Genomic DNA, 22,288 nt, shown 5'->3' on the forward strand with positions numbered 1-22,288 from the left:
TGTGGGCACGGCCTACTGGCATCACCACAGTCCACAGGGCATTAACATCTATTATACCTAATAAAGCTTTGTGGCTGAGGGGCCTATTCAAGATCACTGAGGGGCCTGTGACACATGTAGAAACACTCGTTTAGGCATATTTTAAACAATGGGCCCTTTCACTATTAGTGGCCCAGGGCCGTAACTAGGGTGGTCCGACCAGTGCCATGGCACAGGGCACCTCAGGGCAGGGGGCACTGTTTTGACCTGCCAATTTTCCTGTTTAGCCTCTCCTATCTCTTCCCTGGCCCTTCCCCATGGAGCCATGGCCCTCTCCCAGGTGCACTATATTATGTCCCTATTTATCCCAAGCATCTCCTGGCCTCCCCTATCTCTTCCCTGGCCCTTCCCCATGAGGCCATGGCCCTCTCCCAGGTGCACTATATTATGTCCCTATTTATCCCCAGCATCTCCTGGCCTCCCCTATCTCTTCCCTGGCCCTTCCCCATGAGGCCATGGCCCTCTCTCAGGTACAATATATTATGTCCCTATTTATCCCCAGCATCTCCTGGCCTCTCCTATCTCTTCCCTGGCCCTTCCCCATGAGGCCATGGCCCTCTCTCAGGTGCACTATATTATATCCCTATTTATCCCCAGCATCTCCTGGCCTCTCCTATCTCTTCCCTAGCCCTTCCCCATGAGGCCATGGCCCTCTCTCAGGTGCACTATATTATATCCCTATTTATCCCCAGCATCTCCTGGCCTCCCCTATCTCTTCCCTGGCCCTTCCCCATGAGGCCATGGCCCTCTCTCAGGTGCACTATATTATGTCCCTATTTATCCCCAGCATCTCCTGGCCTCTCCTATCTCTTCCCTGGCCCTTCCCCATGAGCCCATGGCCCTCTCTCAGGTGCGCTATATTATGTCCCTATTTATCCCCAGCATCTCCTGGCCTCCCCTATCTCTTCCCTGGCCCTTCCCCATGAGGCCATGGCCCTCTCTCAGGTGCACTATATTATGTCCCTATTTATCCCCAGCATCTCCTGGCCTCCCCTATCTCTTCCCTGGCCCTTCCCCATGAGGCCATGGCCCTCTCCCAGGTGCACTATATTATGTCCCTATTTATCCCCAGCATCTCCTGGCCTCCCCTATCTCTTCCCTGGCCCTTCCCCATGAGGCCATGGCCCTCTCTCAGGTACAATATATTATGTCCCTATTTATCCCCAGCATCTCCTGGCCTCCCCTATCTCTTCCCTGGCCCTATCCCATGAGGCCATGGCCCTCTCCCAGGTGCACTATATTATGTCCCTATTTATCCCCAGCATCTCCTGGCCTCCCCTATCTCTTCCCTGGCCCTTCCCCATGAGGCCATGGCCCTCTCTCAGGTACAATATATTATGTCCCTATTTATCCCCAGCATCTCCTGGCCTCTCCTATCTCTTCCCTGGCCCTTCCCCATGAGGCCATGGCCCTCTCTCAGGTGCACTATATTATGTCCCTATTTATCCCCAGCATCTCCTGGCCTCCCCTATCTCTTCCCTGGCCCTTCCCCATGAGGCCATGGCCCTCTCTCAGGTGCACTATATTATATCCCTATTTATCCCCAGCATCTCCTGGCCTCCCCTATCTCTTCCCTGGCCCTTCCCCATGAGGCCATGGCCCTCTCTCAGGTGCACTATATTATGTCCCTATTTATCCCCAGCATCTCCTGGCCTCTCCTATCTCTTCCCTGGCCCTTCCCCATGAGCCCATGGCCCTCTCTCAGGTGGGCTATATTATGTCCCTATTTATCCCCAGCATCTCCTGGCCTCCCCTATCTCTTCCCTGGCCCTTCCCCATGAGGCCATGGCCCTTTCTCAGGTGCACTATCTTATGTCCCTATTTAAAAAATGGTTGGGGGGAGGGCCAATGCTCTCTCTGGCACAGGGCACCAAAAAGTCTAGTTACTGCTCTGATGTGGCCAACCCATATCCAGCAAACACTGAAAACTCCACCCACCGCGTCCATTCCAGCAGTGCGCATGTGTGAACTCGGTTCATGCTGGTGCACTAACGCTGCCAGGTCGGACCCAAGAGTGAAAAATTCTGCACCTATTATTTTTAGCGCTTCCAGTCAGCAGTGGTAGGTATCGTGGGGACAGATGATTTTTGGCGCAGATGTCCCCGACCACCCCTTGTAGAATTGAATTACTCCAGTATTTTAGTATCCACCACCACAATTTACGGCGAGAAGCATACTTAATTATCAGGGCTAATCGGCACTACATTATAAATAGGTCCTGAGGATCTTATTCAGAGGTGGACGCAGACGCAACTGAAAAATGCTGCAGCTTACTAGTGGGACACTCACTGCCCGAGGCTCTAATCCGCCGCTGTGCGCAAATAGCTGCACCATCGATCGGACATTGGCTGCACCATCAGAAAGTACAGCAGCCCTATGCTCAGAATGTCTGACAGTATATGGCCACCAATGCCAGTGGTCCCTGACACCAACAGTCCCCCGACATGCCTGCGGCTGATAGCCACCTCCCCAGTCATCGCCCAGGAACGTCCTCTGGATTTGCACCGATCTCTATGCAATTCCGATTCAGGACCCGAGACGCTGAAAGCTGTAAATGTGAGAGATCAGGTCTCCGGAGCTGCACTGGAGTAGAGGGGTCCATTCTGCAGGGAAGCAATCTGGAAGCCGACTGCCTATATACCGGCAGCCGGCTTCCCGACTGTCTTATCCCAGCATGGGTGAAATGCCGGGCGTCTAGATGTAGACACCCGTAATTCCCCGATGCCGGGAGACCGGCGCCCGGCATCACGATCGTAGTGATACCGGGCGCCGCGAGCGGACAGCCGCGGGGGGGAGGGTTAGGTTTAGGGCTCCCAGGGGGGACTTAGAGTTAGGCACCCCCCCGGGAGGGTTAGGGTTAGGCTAGGGGGAGGGAGGGTTAGGGTTAGGCACCCCCCCGGGAGGGTTAGGGTTAGGCTAGGGGGAGGGAGGGTTAGGGTTAGGCACCCCCCCGGGGGACTTAGGTTTAGGCAGCGGGGAAGGGGGTGGTTAGGGTTAGGCACTTAGAGGGGGGATTAGGGTTAGGCACTTGGGGGGGAAGTTAGGGTTAGGTACCCCTAAGGAGGGTTAGGGTTAGGGGGGTTAGGTTAGTGGATACTTACCTATCCACGATCGGGATTTCCAGCGCTGTCGGGCTTCCGCTGCGTCGCACTCTGCTCCATGCGGCCAGCGGTATTTCATACCCATTCCATTCTGCAGCCTCAGATGATGCAGCCAGAACACTGAGGTGATTATCAATGAGCTATTTACAGGGCACTTACTGAGTGTCTGCTGCGTGTTACTCTCCCCACCAACCCTCTAATCAGTGACGGCCCCTTTAGGACAGGCTGCGGCTGTCAGCTCCTCGTCCTGCTGACCATGGCGGAAACATCAATCTATTATGCTGGATGCATTTGGGGGAAGCCGGTGAATGGGACGTATTACATCTGTGACTGTTTTTCTGGGCCGTTAGGAATCACGAGGTGGCTGCGATCATCATCATTTCACGTTTAGTAGCTAAAACACTTCCTCCAGTTATAATTAATGACCATGGTACTGTAACGTAGAGGGCTCTGGTGCACTGGATGCGCTGAAATGCTTGTGGGCAAAAAACAAATTGTTGCTGGACCCTAAAATTGTCCCTAATAGTTATACGGCAACTTAGGGGCTGCCACCTTGTACGCCCTGCTATAGGGGCAGATTTAGGGGCTGATTCTGAGTAGGGAGCAATGCAAGGGGGACAAATGCATGTTTTATTACGTGTGCATGAGGGGTAAATACTGCCTGCTCCTACATGTAGCTCACAAATGCTGGCCAGCTTTATTCTTACACTGCAATTTACATTTCAGCTTGCTCACTTCTTACATCTGCCAGCCCCCCCAACCCTCCCCCGCTGGCAGTGCCACATGGTGTTATCAATGCCAACTCAGAATCAGCCCCTTATAGTGTCTTGGTGTAAAACAGCCGCACTGCATATGGACACAATGTATATCCGTGTATAAAATAAATCGCTGTTATTAGTTCATACTCCGTATGTAGCAATAAAGACACCGTACACTATACAAATCACATATAGACAGAGGAAAAGTAAGTAGCTTTAATGGGTGCACTGGGACCCACGTTGGTAATTTAAAATGTAATATTTTTAATAGGTATGCATTAAAATCTCACTATATTAAATTTGCTAAGATGGTGAAATATAAAAAGATAGAATTGTGCAAAAGAGATGAAAATTAATGTGTACAATAAAATATGCAAAACAAAACCGTTGTCAATTTGTCATTGTTTCAATATGATCAGTGTTTAGTAGCACAGTGGTTTATTACTTATTATAGTTTATTCTGTTATTTATGTTGCAAATAATTATTTCTTAAGGTTTAATGCCTTCATCAGCTCCTAGAAGGAAGTACCAAATTGTATCAAACAATGCAGTGACTAATATTGTGTATAGTCAGTTTTCCAAACTGATACAATGTCTTCTCTTCCTATACTTAGATGCTTTATCCTTATGTATTGCCATACAATGCTTATAGTGAATATTTGTTAGCTATGCAGTATACACAAATATATATGTTGTAGTTCTGAGTCTCTTAGTTGTAAGGTTAAATCCCACACAACAGGTATATGTTAGTATATATATGGTCAACACACCTAGTATTAATGGGTCTCTACTACATGTGATATATAATAGTTGTAGTTCCCATTATATCATGTGTGTGTGAATCACATACCATAAAAAAAAAATGTATAGGTAAAAATGTTAACCTAAGAAGGAAGAGCTCCAAACATTGGTTGGCTCAATGACACATCGCTGTGCTGCTGTCTTGAAAAATAAAGGATACCCAACGAAATACTGATAGGACAGTAACATCATAAGTACACAGGGATTTTCACCCTGTGTTGTTTTCATGGCATAACTTCCCTTGTAATGCAAATATTTGACCTCTGCTTACTGTGTTGAATTCAGCATTAAATTTCCTTTCATTTGATATATGAATCCTTGCACTGCATGAAGTGTAACAGTTTTTATAAGCATTCGAAGTTGAAAAACATTCAAATTTCAAAATGTGTCTGCAATTTTGGCCACCAGTGTATGTACATATAATATACATAACATCATACATTACACATACAATTACAGACATAATAACTCTATACGTACACATAGCATACATAGTAACACTATATGTACACATAACATACATAGTAAGTTAGTAATACTATACGTACACATAACATACTGTACATAATAACACTATATGTACACTTAACATACATTATAAAGACAAACACTGCATATAATACATATAATATTCATAATATCATACATTATACATACATAATAGCACTATACGTACACATAACATACATAATAACACTATACGTACACATAATATACACGTACTCACCATGCTGAGTGGAGTGGATTTGATAACCTTGTATTCCTTGTTAGGTTCCAGCTTGTAGAGATGATGGTCTGTAATTAGCAACGCTCTGTCCTTACATTTGTTAAAGCGATTAATCTAGATGTTGATAGAAATAATTAGTACATAGCACAGACCCCTCATCCACACCCCTAATCTATACATATGTTACAGCCAAGGCCGCCATCAGGGGGGGACTGCCGGGACTGGAGTCCCGGGCCCGGACACTCGGGGGGCCCGTCCTGTTTTACGTCTAATCTATACATATGTTACAGTTACGTCTAATCTATACATATGTTATAGTTACATTTATCTATACATATGTTACAGTTACCTCTAATCTATACATATGTTACAGTTACGTCTAATCTATACATATGCCAGTTACCTCTAATCTATATATATATATGTTAGTTACCTCTAATCTATTAATATGTTAGTTACCTCTAATCTATATATATGTTACAGTTACCTCTAATCTATACATATGTTACAGTTACGTCTAATCTATACATATGCCAGTTACCTCTAATCTATACAAATGTTTCAGTTACGTCTAATCTATTAATATGTTACAGTTACGTCTAATCTATATATATGTTACAGTTACCTCTAATCTATTAATATGTTACAGTTACCTCTAATCTATATATATATATGTTAGTTACCTCTAATCTATACATATGTTACAATTATCTCTACTCTATACAAATGTTAGTTACGTCTAATCTATACATATGTTACAATTATCTCTACTCTATACAAATGTTAGTTACGTCTAATCTATACATATGTTATAGTTACCTCTACTCTATACAAATGTTAGTTACGTCTAATCTATACATATGTTACAGTTACCTCTACTATATATATATATATATATATATATATATATATATATATTTATTTGTTACAGTTACCGATAATCTGTACATATGTTACAGTTATCTCTACTCTATATATATATGTTACAGTTACCTCTACTCTATACATGTTACAGTTACCGCTAATCTATACATATGTTAGTTACCTCTACTCTCTAAATATGTTAGTTACCGATAATCTATAGATGTTAGTTATCTCTACTCTAAATATATATATATATATATATATATATATATATATGTTACAGTTACCTCTACTCTATACATGTTACAGTTACCACTAACCTATACATGTTACAGTTACCGCTAATCTATACAAATGTTAGTTACCGCTAATCTATACAAATGTTACAGTTAACGTCTAATCTATATATATGTTACAGTTACCTCTAATCTATTAATATGTTACAGTTACCGCTAATCTATATATATGTTAGTTACCTCTAATCTATACATACGTTACAGTTACCTCTAATATATACATATGTTACAATTATCTCTACTCTATACGAATGTTAGTTACGTCTAATCTATACATATGTTACAGTTACCTCTACTCTATACATGTTACAGTTACCGCTAATCTATACATATGTTACAGTTATCTCTTCTCTCTCTCTTTCATATCTGTATGTAATGTATCACATATATGACATATACCTCTAATACATTTATTTTCCAATACCAAATATTATCTACTTTATTATCTATTATCCATCTGGTATAATAACTGTATGTGATACATGTATCAGACATTATGTCCCTTTGAAAAATGAGGGGGCGCCAATGTTCTTTCTGGCACAGGGCACCAAAAAGTCTAGTTTCGCCTCTGTCCGGTATAATATCTGTATGTGATGCATTTATCTCCGGTATACTATCTGTATGTGATACATGTATCTCCGGTATAATATCTGTATGTGATACATGTATCTCCGGTATAATATCTGTATGTGATACATGTATCTCCGGTATAATATCTGTATGTGATACATGTATCTCCGGTATACTATCTGTATGTGATACATGTATCTCCTGTATACTATCTGTATGTGATACATGTATCTCCGGTATAATATCTGTATGTGATACATGTATCTCCGGTATAATATCTGTTTGTGATACATGTATCTCCTGTATAATATCTGTATGTGATACATGTATCTCCGGTATAATATCTGTATGTGATACATGTATCTCCGGTATAATATCTGTATGTGATACATGTATCTCCGGTATAATATCTGTATGTGATACATGTATCTCCGGTATAATATCTGTATGTGATACGTGTCTCTGGTATAATATCTACACTACTGTAGCGCATCCTGTCCCATGCGCAGTAAAGTGTGGTCACTCACCTTTCGGATATGAGCTGAGAATAAGACTGCGCTGTGACCATCTTTCTTCCTCAGAGCCTGAAGCGCTTTGTAGAAATCTGCAGCTCCGGTGGGATTCTCCGTCCCCTGCATCAGGGAGACAACAGAGAGAGAATGAGGAAACAGCAGGGTTATCAGTATGGAAAGAGGAAGCTCAGCCGAGAATGGACAGATTAATGTACATTCATGTCCACAAGTTAAACATATGTAATTTATTCTAATTTATGCATTTTTATATTTGTGGGTTCAGTCCTGATGTGATAGTTACATTGATGTAATAAGATAATTGCCACTTTGAAAAAAAAATAAAATGCAATATTTCTATTTCTAGTTCTTTTGTGAGCCGTGACCTCTCCGAGTTCACGTCTGCATTTATTTTGTCTTCCCCGGTCGGGAGATACATCCTCTGGGAATTATTGTTGAATTTAACGGGATGTACTTAAAATGCCGGCAGAGAGGATCCAGGCTGCCGATTTACCGATTTCGGAATCCCAACTGCCGGCAAAATGCCGACGCCGCTATCCCGAATAGCCCTATTCTAAATTAGTTGCCTTAATAGCAAATGCAATATTACTGCAATCTCGGTAGGTATCAGAACATTTGCAATTATTTCAACTGTTTTGTCTGTTGAGGAAAGAGGATTATAGTAGAATGGCGTTAGTTGCGTTCCAGATTCTGCTTCTCGTATGCTGTAGGACAGTGAACAACCAGTGAGAGATCAGCACTAGCCACCATTCACAGAAACAACAGCAAGGCCAGAGTTATCCAATCCTATCGATTCTACTGACAGCTGTTATGCTACTAGGGCACTGAACAGCTGATGAGAGATCTACACGGATGCTTGTACTATAGTCAGAAAGTAACAGGTAGGTATCAGTAATTCCTAAATATACAGTTTAGAAGGTAGATACCTTGCAGATATATCACTTAATCAGTCAGTACATGTCTTATATCACCATATGCAACTCAGTATAAGGAGGGACTCAGTCAGATGGGTGTTAAATTGATTTCCCAAAAGCAAAAAAAAAAATTATTAAAAAAATTCAAATGGGTGGAGAGAACTAGTATATTTTTAGTTCACTAATACATGATTTGTGCTCTATTTGTTGTTAAATGCACTGTCTGCAGCCTGCTAGATTTAATATCACCGGTTAGGATAGTTTTAATAACTACAGGTTAATTATTATACATGAAAAACCAATTTTTTTATATTATATTTGCAGGTTAAGCACTACACCACAAAATGGCATGCATAGCATTATCATATATTTCTAATTGCTTCCATTGTGGGTACACAGTAAGTAGCCGTAAGTAAGTTTGCTATGTGTTTAGTTTTGGTAAGCTGACAGTATCTTACAAGGTGTCGCAATGGAACCTACTTGTCGGTATACCACTTAATCAGCACATTTGTAATGCCACGTGTAATGCTGCGTACACACGCAGCGAATTTTAGGATGATGAAACGATATCGATATCGTGCAGTCGTCCAAAGAATCATTAATTTTCAGGCCCAAAACGATGAACGATAACGACGAATGCGCGCTCCCGTTTGTAGTTGGTAGTTACCGTTCATCGCCCCAACATCCCGTCCAACCTGATGATATTGTCGGGTGAACATATTCGGGGATGAGGGAGGGTGGCCAGCACCGAACTAATTAGTTCTCGAACACATTCAGTGTTTGTGCTCAGTGTCGTTAACGACACTGCGCACACCCCTGCCGGGGACACACGGGACGAAGTCGTTCATGGAGCGAATCGTCCCGTGTGTATGCAGCGTAATTAAAAAAGAAAATCTGGTCAGATGAGTATTGGATTTATATTCCGAAACAGGAGTGTGACTAAATATTTGTATAAATAAGCAGAGAGAACTAGATTATTGTTAGTTCATTAGTACTAGGTTTATACTCTAATTTCTATTACATTTACTAACCTCCCAGATTAAATATCACTGGTTGGGGCGGTGCAATAATCGTAAGCAGGTTAGTGATCGTACATGAGATCCTGCTACAAGCTGCCGCCACCGCGACTTGTTACCTTCACGCTGTATACTCCGAGCGCATGTTGCCTGCTGACCGGGTAGCGACGGTCTACCCGGTCAGCAGGCAACATGGATGATAGACTGGGACGGCGCCCCTGGTTGCTGCGAGATAGGGGCGTATTTATAATGGGTGCAGGATGTGTGGGGCACACGGGCCCCTGGGTCCAGGGGGCCCGCACCGCACACCCTGCACCAATATTATACTTACCTCTCCGGAGTCCCACGTCAACACCGGTGTCTGCGCTTTAAAAAAACAACTGGAAAATTGCTGCCGCAGCCATTTTCCCGTGGACCTGTGCATGTGCTATAGACTCTGTGCACACTCTAGTGCTCAGTATGGTGCCATCCACCGGATGGAGAGGAGGGGGCCCATGACGCAGACTGCACACGGGCCCCCTCCTCCCTAGAAACGCCCTTGCTGGGAGACCAAGACGATGGGCGGCCGCAGGTGCTGCTGGGTCTGCCGTATAGGAGTGCAGCATCCCAGCTCTCAGCCATCATCCAATCTGTGCACCCGCAGCTCACTGGTAGAGGATCTTTTATCACTGTGTCTGGACAGGCGCCATGTTGCCGGTGATAGTTTTCTCTTTACATGTGAACCCTGGATCCTGTTGGTATCTATCGGTATACTGCCAGCTTGTCATGCCCGACCATGTAGTTTGAGGTTCCTGCCTCTATAGTCATCTCTAGATCGGTCTCATCTTGTGGCCCCCGCCGCACTTACAGCATTCACCTCTCCGCGGCGCCTACACTTCAAGCCCTCTATCAACTGCTCTAGTCACCCACACTACCTCAATCTGCAGCGTTTTCAGTGGCCATCCATCCATTACCACCCAGATGGTGCCTCACCCCTCAAGGCCAGATTTCTGCTTTCAAGGCCGTACTAGGCCAGCAAGACCATCATCAAGGCCGCATCTTTCATCAAAGCAGCGACTTGGCTCTCAAAGACGCGTCCCAGCCCTCAAGGCTGCACCTTGGCCCACAAGGCCGCACTCCAGCCCTCAAGGCCACAGCTAGCCAATCTAGTCGCAGCTCAGCCCTGGAGGTCGCACCTAGTCAACTAGGTCACTGTGCGACCATTCCAGTCCTGAGATTATATTCATGACTCGTACTAGCCAGAACCACCATTTGCCACTTTACATCATGTGATCACCAGGATTGCCGTGTAAGCCCCTACTACCCTGAGTTTAAGACCAGACAGCCACCTAAGTAGCGGTGAGCATTTCCAGCTCTAAGGGAACATACCACATTCGATGGCATGCATAATATCATCATACATTTATAATCGCTTCCATTGTAAGTATACACAATAGCAAGTAAGTATAAACACGTTTAGCTATGGCAAGCTATTAGTACCTCCCATTTTTGGATTCAGCATTAGAGTCTCCTGGTGTAGGGATGTGCTGCTTTATGCAGCTACAGGCACCCCACCAGCTGCCTGATGGCTTACTCACACCAAAGATTAAGGAAGCTCAGCTGTGAGGTAGCAGAATTTTGGGCAGGCCGAGTCAAGGGGTTCCTACCGTAGTACATAATGGGGGCAGAAATCACAGAAATGAGATGTTCTTTTGGTGCAACGTGATTTAAATGATATAAAACAGAGAGTGGTAATATATTCCCATTGGCCCCATGTATTACAGATATTCCTGGTGTCTCCTCACTCTCATGATTAATATAAGACAGAAATTAGGCTAAACCGAGCAGGTTTTGGGGAGAAACATGGAAAAGTTTTATTTTATGAAAATACGGGTCAGAGGTTGGACACTGGATGTGACCCAATGTTTTACTTTTACCATACCATAGATGCAACGCGTTTCACAGAAAGTGTGGACTTTGATCACAGGTACATTCTGTTCCTTTTGTTTCCCAGTATCCAGGAAAAGTGGGTACAAGGCATAATGGTTATACCTGCCAGGACCAACACGCCTTTGGATATCTCTTACAACTTTTACCCACTAATAAGGAAAAATATAACGAGTTCTCATGACCTTGTTAAATCACCGAACTGGTGGAAGATCCAGCTAAAAAGAGACACAGGTTTGCCTCACAGACCATGCCACTGACAGAAATGCCTCGGACTTGTGCGGAGAAATGCGCCAGTTTCCGGGATCTGATGTTTTCCATCAGCTGTTACAAACAGACCCACTCTACAGCTTAACATCGTGCACCCTGCAGCAATAATCAAAAAAGGCAGACCACCCGCAACTACCCAATAGGTGCACTCCACCAGGAGAGGACAATAAGCACCACCACGGAAGTGACTCCAAGTTCAGGACTTGTGAATATCGCTGAATGGTGACCCATTCAAATCTCACTTGGCTGCTTATAATTGCTGCTAATCTTCTTTTTTCTGCATTCTGTTTTTATTAAAGGTTCCAAATGAACAGATATGCAGAAGCAATATAATACAAACATATCCATATCAAAACAGATAATGAAACAGAAATTGGAATCCAATACAATTAAATTTGTATAGAAAAGAAAAAAGAACTATGGGTTATGGAACAGAGGGGGGAGGAAAGTAAGGTCACCGTATGTGGGGTAAACTGATGTTGGCAGAGTAAAAAGAAGTCAAACATTATCTGGGATGAGGGATTGAAGACAGATAGATTTTAAATTCTGTGGTGGATTGGAATATAAATCCACCACAGAATTTAAAACCAGATACCAGTGAAAGTGGAGGACCTATTGGTAGAAGAGATTAAGAGGTCTTCCATTGACATGTAGTAATCGATCCTCTGGAACCAATCTTTACGAGTGGGAGAGGAGAGGGAATTCCAAAGTACTGGAATAACTGCCCGGACCGCATTGCTAAGATGGCGTAGCAAGGATTTCTTGTAGGACCCCAATGAGGTATGTGAATGATTAAGCATCCAAAATGCGGGATCAGTAGGGATGAGGGAGCCTAGAATTTGTTTTTTTGCAAAATGGAGATAACCTCAGACCAAAATGTAGATAATTGAGGGCAGTCCACCAGGAATTGGTATGAAATACCGCCGGCCGCATGGTTCGATTCCTGTCAGCCGCATGGTTCGATTCCCGTCAGCGGCAGCCCGACAGGAGCAGAGTGCGACGTAGCGGAAGCCCGACAGCGCTGGAAATCCAGATCGTGGATAGGTAAGTATCCACTAACCTAACCTAACCCCCCTAACCCTAACCCTCCTTAGGGGTGCCTAACCCTAACTTCCACCCCAAGTGCCTAACCCTAATCCCCCCTCTAAGTGCCTAACCCTAACCACCCCCTTCCCCGCTGCCTAAACCTAAGTCCCCCGGGGGGGTGCCTAACCCTAAGCCCCCCCCGGGGGTGCCTAACCCTAACCCTCCCTCCCCCTAGCCTAACCCTAACCTTCCCGGGGGGGTGCCTAACCCTAAGTACCCCCCGGGAGCCCTAAACCTAACCCCCCCCGCGGCTGTCCGCTCGCGGCGCCCGGCATCACTACGATCGTGATGCCGGGCGTCGGTCTCCCGGCATCGGGGAAATGCGCACGTCTACATCTAGACGCCCGGCATTTCACCCTTGCTCGGATAAGACAGTCGGGAAGCCGGCTGCCGGTATTTAGGCAGTCGGCTTCCCGATTGCCTCTCGTCCACCATATATGTCGTAGAGACCCAGGGGCTGATAAACATCTCCAACAAGAGCCAGATATCGATGGGAACATGGTATGGAGTAGGGAAGGGTGCCTATACCACCGCATTAAAATCTTATATTGAGTTTCCTTAACAATTGTGCAAACAGAGCTACAATGGGTCTTGAGAAATATAGTTTGCCATTCTTGTTCTGTGAAGGAAACACCCAGGTCTGATTCTCATTTTTTGGCCCATGGGGGGATAGGAGAGGCTGGATTGGTTAAAAGAAGCTGATATATAGCGGAAATTGTGTGTGAAGGAGAAGTTTGAGAGACACAGAGTTTCTCAAATGAGGTGAGGTCTCTCTTAGATAGCCCTAATCTATCTGCAGAGGTCAGGAAATGATGAACCTGGAGGAACATCCAGAAGTCAGAAAGTGGGATTGACCATTTTTGTTGGAGTTCAGCAAATTGCTTAACACCCGTACTGCTAATCTTCTAACTTTGCTGCTATTAAGATCTGCTGCTAATGGCAACCGCTGCTTTTAATTACAGGTAAGATTAAATCCGCAGCCCATACATACAGTATCTGCTGACCTCTCTTGTGGCTACAAGGACTTTCCGAGCACTCCTATGAATATGTGATTTATACCTGTTTTTATGGGCTATAATAGAACTATTTTTGATCATAACAAGTATTGGAAATATTATATATCCCTGTGTGCACTACACTAATTTCTGATTGTTAATCTGATTAAATTAATCCTTGCTATAAAGTGCTATCGCTCTGTCAGTGTTTTGTATTATTAAATGTATACTTTTTATTTGGATATTTGCCTGGGTGTGAATATACAATGGCTAATTGTACAGTAATGAGACTGCCTCTGTTTTTCTGTCCCATAGGTAGACGTGACAACGCTATGCTGGTTATTGTGAGGCTCATACATTAATGTGTCTGAATCTGCAGTTGGACTGCCATAGTCTGCTTTATTTGGTTACAGCGAGTGGAAGATTTTCGTACGTTTCTCCAAATTTAACACAAAATTCAATCACACATCTCCGACGTAATGTCACAGACACGTCTTCCTCATCCGCCATGACGAAAAGTACGCAGATCTTCCACTCGCTGTGACCAAACAAAGACTATGGCAGTCCAACCACAGGTTCAGACACACCGATGTATGAGCCTCACAATAAACGGCATAGCGTACTTGCCACGTCTACCTATGGGACAGAGGGCCTGATTCAGAGCCGGACGCTATTTGCGCTCGCTCGTTCAGAAAAAGGGGCCGGCTATTTAAATTGAGCGCTCGCTCTCTGAGGTCTGTTGACGCCTCTATGTCTGAGTGAGCGAACGAAACATGCGCTCGCTATTTTGTAAAGACGCCCCCTGGCCGCTCGCATCCTACGTCATCTCCGCTATTTATTAGATTAATCGAGTACATCGAAAGGCGTCTGAACTGCTCGCAGTGCTTGTAGTAGGTTTATCCTACCGCAATCATGCGAACAGTTCAGGCTAAGAAACAACCAAGTGACGTGGTCAATGACGCTGCTTTGTTAATTATGCACACCCTTAAAACGCCCGTTTTGACCGTTTGGCACGCCTGCGTTCGGATCACCACTCCCCGTTTTCAAGCACCTTCCCCTGTTACCACCCACAAACGCCTCATTCTGTCACTCAAATTAGCAGGCACTCGCTATTTTGCGAGCTCTCGATTTCCGCCCGCAATGACTGGTTGGCGCATGCGCATTACGACCCATACGCATGTGCAGATGTGAGAACATCGCTCGGAGCGAACGAGCGGCCGCTTACAAGCGGCTCTGAATCAGCCCCACAAACAGAGGCAGTCTCATTACTGTTCAATCAGCCCTCGTATGTTCCTAAGTCCACAGCATCAGAGGCAAGTGAATAGCTGGTGGGTGCCCTTGATCATGACAGAGATCGGAGGGAAGATGCACCACCACTCTCACTGTCAGTCACCCAATACCCCTCTCATAGCACCCCGGCTTCCTCCGCTATACACACCGCACCCCACTTCCTCATCACACTGTCAACCTACCCACCCCCTGCCCCTTTCCCTGTCATTCCTGTACTAGGATATTATCTAGGTTCCTCCCGTTACTCACACAGGCCAGGTAGTTCTGCTTCCATCCCCGCTGGTAGCCAACATCTTTCCGCAAGCCCTGCAGAGCCTCCATTGCGCAAACCTTGGACTTGATCTGCAACATGTCGGAGGGAGGAATATTCTTCACTATCTTCCTGGCTCGCCATCTGTGCAGCAGGCGACAGAAACACCACAAAAAGCATTATAAACCGGACAGAGGCGTTATAAGAAAGAGGTTATTACCTAACGACAAGAGAAACAAACACAGTTTATAGTAACGTCATTATTCTCCTTAGCAGTGATTGGGAATCCTGTCACCTATAAAAGTGGATGCAGCCATTCTATGGGAGTCACCTCTGTTCATCGCCGTCTGTATGCACCAATACCAGCTGTGCCTCAGCTCTGGGTGCTGATTTCAGAGAGGGACAATGGGTTTTCTTACCCTTTATGCAGCTCTGACATGTCGGTCTTTCTCAATTGTCAGCATCAAGGTGTTTCTGGACATTGGGCCTGATTCAGACCCACTCGCGAGCGGCTGTCCGCTCGCAAGTGGGTCGATGTTATGGACTGAGCATGCGCACGACGGAGGGAGCTCCGTCGTGCGCATGCGCCAGACGCGACGAGCGAAGGAAAGTCCTTCGCTCGTTGTGTCTGATCAAAGGGGGCGTGCTGTCGATGTTGATTGACAGCACGCCCCCTTTGGTAGGCATGCCGGGGGCGTGCCTCCCTGACGGGGGCGTTCCCACGGGAACGCCTCCCGTCAGAAGCCGGCCCACTGACATCACTAGTGATGTCAGTGGGAGTGATTTTGGCTCTGATAGAGCCAAAATCACTCCGGAGCTTGCGGTTGAAAACCTCAACCGCAGGCTCCGGCTTGCAATTTCGATGGTCGCGATGGTCTCGACCATCGCGGCCATCAAAATGCACGCTCGTATAGCCTGTGGGTGGTGACCCACAGCTATACGAGCGTCCAGAAGGACGCTCCATTTTCATGGAGGCCGGCCCTCATTCAGAGCGTGCGCTCTGCTCAGAGCGTACGGCTCTGAATGAGGGCCATTATCATAACCCAGATGGTCCAGTCTCCCATGCCACAGCTCTATAGACTGACTGGAATGAGAGGCTGCCATTGTATAACACTCTTCCATGTCTAGGACACATGGGGCCTGATTCAGAGCCGGACGCTATTTGCGCTCGCTCGCTCAGAAAAAAGGGGTGGCTATTCAAATGAACCGTTCGCTCTTTGCGGTCTGTTCACGCCTCTAGGTCTGAACGAGCGAACAAAAACATGCGGTCGTTTTTTGGAAAACTACGCCCCCTGGCCGCTCGCATCCTACGTCATGTCCGCTATTTATTAGATTAATCGAGTACATCGAACAGGGTATTAGCTGCTCGCTATTCTTGTGGTTGGTTTTTCCTACCGCAATCTTGCGAGCAGTTCTGGCTATAAAATAACCCAGTGACGTGGTCAATGACGCTGCTGTATTAATTATGCACACCCATAAAACGCCCGTTTTGACCTTTTGGCGCGCCTGTGTTCTGATCTCCACTCCCCGTTTTCAAGCACCTTCCCCTGTTACCACCCACATACGCCTCCTCCTGTCACTCAAAATAGCAGGCATTCGCTATTTAGCGAACAAACGATTTTCGGCCGCACTGACTGGTTCGCGCATGCGTATTACAATCCGTACGCATGCGCAGTTGTGCAAACATCGCTCGGAATGAACGAGCGGTCGCTTACGAGCGGCTCTGAATCAGGCCCATAGTTGCAGGCACCGGGTTGCTGTTGCTATTACAGTCCTCTTTTTGCTCTGCCCTCTGTGAACTTGACCTTGAATCCATTGTCTTCTAGGACAATTATGGCAATAAGGTTGGTCTCCAAATTTGGTAAAAATAACACAACCTGGATTCCTTTGACAACAGTATCACCTTTAATTCTCAGATGTACCGTAATTGTCCCAATTTTCATGGTTGTAAGAACTAATTGTCTCCGATCCACCTGACTGATATAGGGTCACACGTGTAACCATTGTTGATTGCAAGTGAAATGTCTTGTGGCACTCATGTCCATGTACCAATAATCCTTCCTGTAACTGTCTGTGACATTTAAAGCTGGCTCGTTTATATTTTTTTAAGTTTCTTTTGTGCACTACTTGAATCTCTAAATCTGAATTCAGAGGCTTTATGTCCCACTTTGTGACATATAGAATTAAACACTTGTATAGTATGAAATACATGAACGCCTTTTGGGCTTAGTGTCCTTTGTGGATAAAGCAGAACTTATTTGTCTCAACCAGTATGCGCTCTTGAAACTGCAGCAGCTTAGTCCTCATGATTTCCATTGATAACTTGGTCACACAGGATTCAAAGCCACTACTAGGAAATCAAATTCTGGCATCAGATTTTGCAGCATCACTATTGCAACCCCCTTGTTGTCCACCTGGAGTCCTACAGATGTCAATTGATGAAATATGGAAAACATCTTGTTCATGTCTTTGCATGCAATCAGTTTGGTACCGTACAGTAGGCCTGATTCATTATGGATCACAACCCCAATTATGCACGCAGTCGGCCGATTGTTGCGCTATGCATATGCATCGTAGTGCGTGTGTGCGAACCAGCCACTGCGATCGGGACTGCAATCACAGATACTACGCAGACCCATTGCTGAGTGATTGACAGGAAGTGCCATTTGTGGGGAGTGGTTGGCAATACGCAGTCGTGCCAGTGCATTTTAATGCCGTTGAGGGGTGTGCATAAATTATCCACTGCGATGCCATACGCAGCTTGAGTACTCACAGTGTGCGATGCAGTAAGGTCTTACCATGTACAAGTGTGCGTGAGGCTGCGATGGTACTTGGTGTTACCGATGGTTTCGCAGTCTTGCTAAGCTTTACGGATATGTGTGTAAGGTAAGGTGGGCGTTCCTATGTAGTGCTGTGATGACATCGCGATTACAAAGGATTAGCATATCATCACAGCCAGACTGCGTGCGTAATCGCAGCCACGATCTCAGTTGCGATCCGCAGTGAACCAGGTCCAGCATACGCTTCAGGTTTATCCTTCTCATCAGACCTTTATCTTCATACAGCTGCCTGCAGGGCTATCACATGTCATGTGCTGGCCCATTCCTGTGAATTATGAATACACATGCTGTTCTACAGCTCGACCAATGGTTCCCATGGCTCTAATCCACTTCATCAGGATTTGGATTGCCAGCTGGATCATTTATGATTTTCCACAACTTTTCCTGCTTTAGCTGCATCTCTATGGTGAATTTCAACGCTGCGTAATTCTCTGAGCCTCTCAGTTTTACAAAGCTCATGCTGGCTACTGTGAATTTTCTGTCTTTATTCTACTAATTGCTGTGGAAGTGGCAATAGGTTACTACAGAGGCGCTACTGTAAGTATTGCACGTCCATGCAGTACTGCGTCACTCTACACAGCAGTGTCGTCATCTATCTGGTGCATCACTGTAGATAAAATGTAGTTCATTTAATTTCAGAGTACATAAAGACATTAAGCTGCGTAAATTTCAATAAAAACTGTGATAAGGGGGGTGCTCTAAATCTTTTGACCAGTAGTGTATATTAAACCCATGTAACAGGGATGAGTCGGAAGCTACGTCATTTACATGTTGCTATGTAAGGGTGATCCCGTGTAGAAGATTGATTTTTATAACATTATTTCCGCATTTTATCTTCCTGCTCTCACAGGAGATAAATACAAGAGGCGCAATGTAAAATGTAACTTGGAAAAACTGCAAAATGTTTTAATTGTAATCAATGTTGCCCTGAGTCAGCCTATTACTACATCACACCCCAAATACCTTCTGAATAGGTTTCGGCAGATTTCCTGGAACATCTCAAGGACGGCGGGTGGATCCGGCCACTCCACACTCTTCCCATAATCCTCCATATCCCGAACATTCTCAAAACGTCTCACTACTTCCATCAAATGGGATCTGACCTTGTAGCACTTGTAAAAGCTCATGATTTTATAAATGGCTTTCAGACGCTTGAATCGCCAACGAGCCAGGGTGCCGCGCCAAACCTGCCGGGATGGTTCACACATGTTACACAGCTGTGGCAGCCAGTGATATACTATATTTATATACTGTACACATATATACTGTATATATATATATATATATACACACCAATATATATATATATATATATATATATACACACCACAGCGACACGTGCAGTGTACAGGTGTGTGTTATATACCGTAGTGACACATGCAGTGTACAGGTGTGTGTTATATACCGTAGTGACACGTGCAGTGTACAGGTGTGTGTTATATACCGTAGTGACACATGCAGTGTACAGGTGTGTGTTATATACCGTACTGACATGTGCAGTGTACAGGTGTGTGTTATATACCGTACTGACACGTGCAGTATACAGGTGGTGTGTTATATACCGTAGTGAGACGTGCAATGTACAGGTGTGTTATATAACGTAGTGACACGTACAGTATACAGATGTGTGTTATATACCGTAGTGACACATGCAGTATACAGGTGGTGTGTTATATACCATAGTGACATTTTCAGTGTACAGGTGGTGTATTATATACCGTAGGGACATGTGCAGTATACAGGTGTGTGTTATATACCATAGTGACACGTGCAGTGTACAGGTGTGTTATATACCGTAGTGACACGTGCAGTGTACAGGTGTGCGTTATATACCGTAGTAACACGTGCAGTGTACAGGTGTGCGTTATATACCGTAGTGACACATGCAGTGTACAGATATTGTGTTATATACTGTAGTGACACGTGCAGTGTACAGGTGTGTGCTATATAACGTAGTGACACGTACAGTGTACAGGTGTGTGTTATATACCGTAGTGACACGTACAGTTTACAGGTGTGTGTTATATACCGTAGTGACACGTGCAGTGTACAGGTTTGTGTTATATACTTTAGTGACACGTGCAGTGTACAGGTGGTGTTATATACCGTAGTGTCACGTGCAGTGTACAGGTGTGTTATATAACATAGTGACACGTACAGTATACAGGTGTGTGTTATATACCGTAGTGACACATGCAGTGTACAGGTATGTGTTATATACCGTAGTGAGATGTGCAGTATACATGTGTGTGCTATATACCGTAGTGATACGTGCAGTGTACAGGTGTGTGTTATATACCATAGTGACACGTGCAGTGTACAGGTGTGTGTTATATACCGTAGTGAGACGTGCAGTATACATGTGTGTGTTATATACCGTAGTGACACGTGCAGTATACAGGTGTGTGTTATATACCGTAGTGACACGTGCAGTATACAGGTGTGTGTTATATACCGTACTGACACGTGCAGTGTACAGGTGTGTGTTATATACCGTAGTGATACGTGCAGTGTACAGGTGTGTGTTATATACCGTAGTGACACGTGCAGTGTACAGGTGTGTGTTACATACCATAGTGAGACATGCAGTATACAGGTGTGTGTTATATACCGTAGTGACACATGCAGTGTACAGGTGGTGTTATATACCGTAGTGACACGTGCAGTGTACAGGTGGTGTGTTATATACCGTAGTGACACGTGCAGTATACAGGTGTGTGTTATATACCATAGTGAGACGTGCAATATACAGGTGTGTGTTATATACCGTAGTGACACGTGCAGTGTACAGGTGGTGTTATATACCGTAGTGACACGTGCAGTGTACAGGTGTGTGTTATATACCGTAGTGACACGTGCAGTGTACAGGTGGTGTGTTATATACCGTAGTGACACGTGCAGTGTACAGGTATGTGTTATATACCGTAGTGTCACGTGCAGTGTACAGGTGTGTGTTATATACCGTAGTGACACGTGCAGTGTACAGGTGTGTGTTATATACCGTAGTGACACGTGCAGTGTACAGGTGTGTGTTATATACCGTAGTGACATATGCAGTGTACAGGTGGTGTGTTATATACCGTAGTGACACGTGCAGTGTACAGGTGTGTGTTATATACCGTAGTGACACGTGCAGTGTACAGGTGGTGTTATATACCATAGTGAGACGTGCAGTGTACAGGTGTGTGTTATATACCGTAGTGACACGTGCAGTGTACAGGTGTGTGTTATATACCGTAGTGACACGTGCAGTGTACAGGTGTGTGTTATATACCGTAGTGACACGTGCAGTGTACAGGTGGTGTGTTATATACTGTAGTGACACGTGCAGTGTACAGGTGTGTGTTATATACCATAGTGAGACGTGCAGTATACAGGTGTGTGTTATATACCGTAGTGACACGTGCAGTGTACAGGTGTGTGTTATATACCATAGTGGCACGTACAGTGTACAGGTGTGTGTTATATACCGTAGTGACACGTGCAGTGTACAGGTGTGTGTTATATACCGTAGTGTCACGTGCAGTGTACAGGTGTGTGTTATATACCGTAGTGACACGTGCAGTGTACAGGTGTGTTATATACCGTAGTGACACGTGCAGTGTACAGGTGTGTGTTATATACCGTAGTGACATATGCAGTGTACAGGTGGTGTGTTATATACCGTAGTGACACGTGCAGTGTGCAGGTGTGTGTTATATACCGTAGTGACACGTACAGTGTACAGGTGTGTGTTATATACCGTAGTGACACATGCAGTGTACAGGTGTGTGTTATATACCGTAGTGTCACGTGCAGTGTACAGGTGTGTGTTATATACCGTAGTGACATGTGCAGTATACAGGTGTGTGTTATATACCGTAGTGACACGTGCAGTGTACAGGTGTGTGTTATATACCGTAGTGTCACGTGCAGTGTACAGGTGTGTGTTATATACTGTAGTGTCACGTGCAGTGTACAGGTGTGTGTTATATACCGTAGTGACACGTGCAGTGTACAGGTGTGTGTTATATAC

The 22,288-nt window shown here is 44.9% G+C and overlaps 1 protein-coding gene across 1 annotated transcript in view; it reads right to left on the bottom strand.

Annotated features, from left to right (window-relative positions):
* LOC148474191 (unconventional myosin-Ig-like) overlaps positions 1-22,288 on the bottom strand; it is a 320,570-nt gene that overhangs the window by 210,339 nt on the left and 87,943 nt on the right. Inside the window, exons 6-9 of the mRNA XM_088458971.1 lie at positions 19,237-19,460; positions 15,433-15,577; positions 7,684-7,788; positions 5,427-5,540 (exon numbers count right to left, since the gene is read on the bottom strand). Coding sequence (XP_088315097.1) covers positions 5,427-5,540; positions 7,684-7,788; positions 15,433-15,577; positions 19,237-19,460 — 588 coding nt within the window. The remainder of the gene's footprint in view (positions 1-5,426; positions 5,541-7,683; positions 7,789-15,432; positions 15,578-19,236; positions 19,461-22,288) is intronic.

Source organism: Taudactylus pleione, unplaced genomic scaffold (assembly GCF_031769625.1).
Source record: "Taudactylus pleione unplaced genomic scaffold, aTauple2 ptg000883l, whole genome shotgun sequence".
Classification (NCBI taxonomy): Eukaryota; Metazoa; Chordata; class Amphibia; order Anura; family Myobatrachidae; genus Taudactylus; species Taudactylus pleione.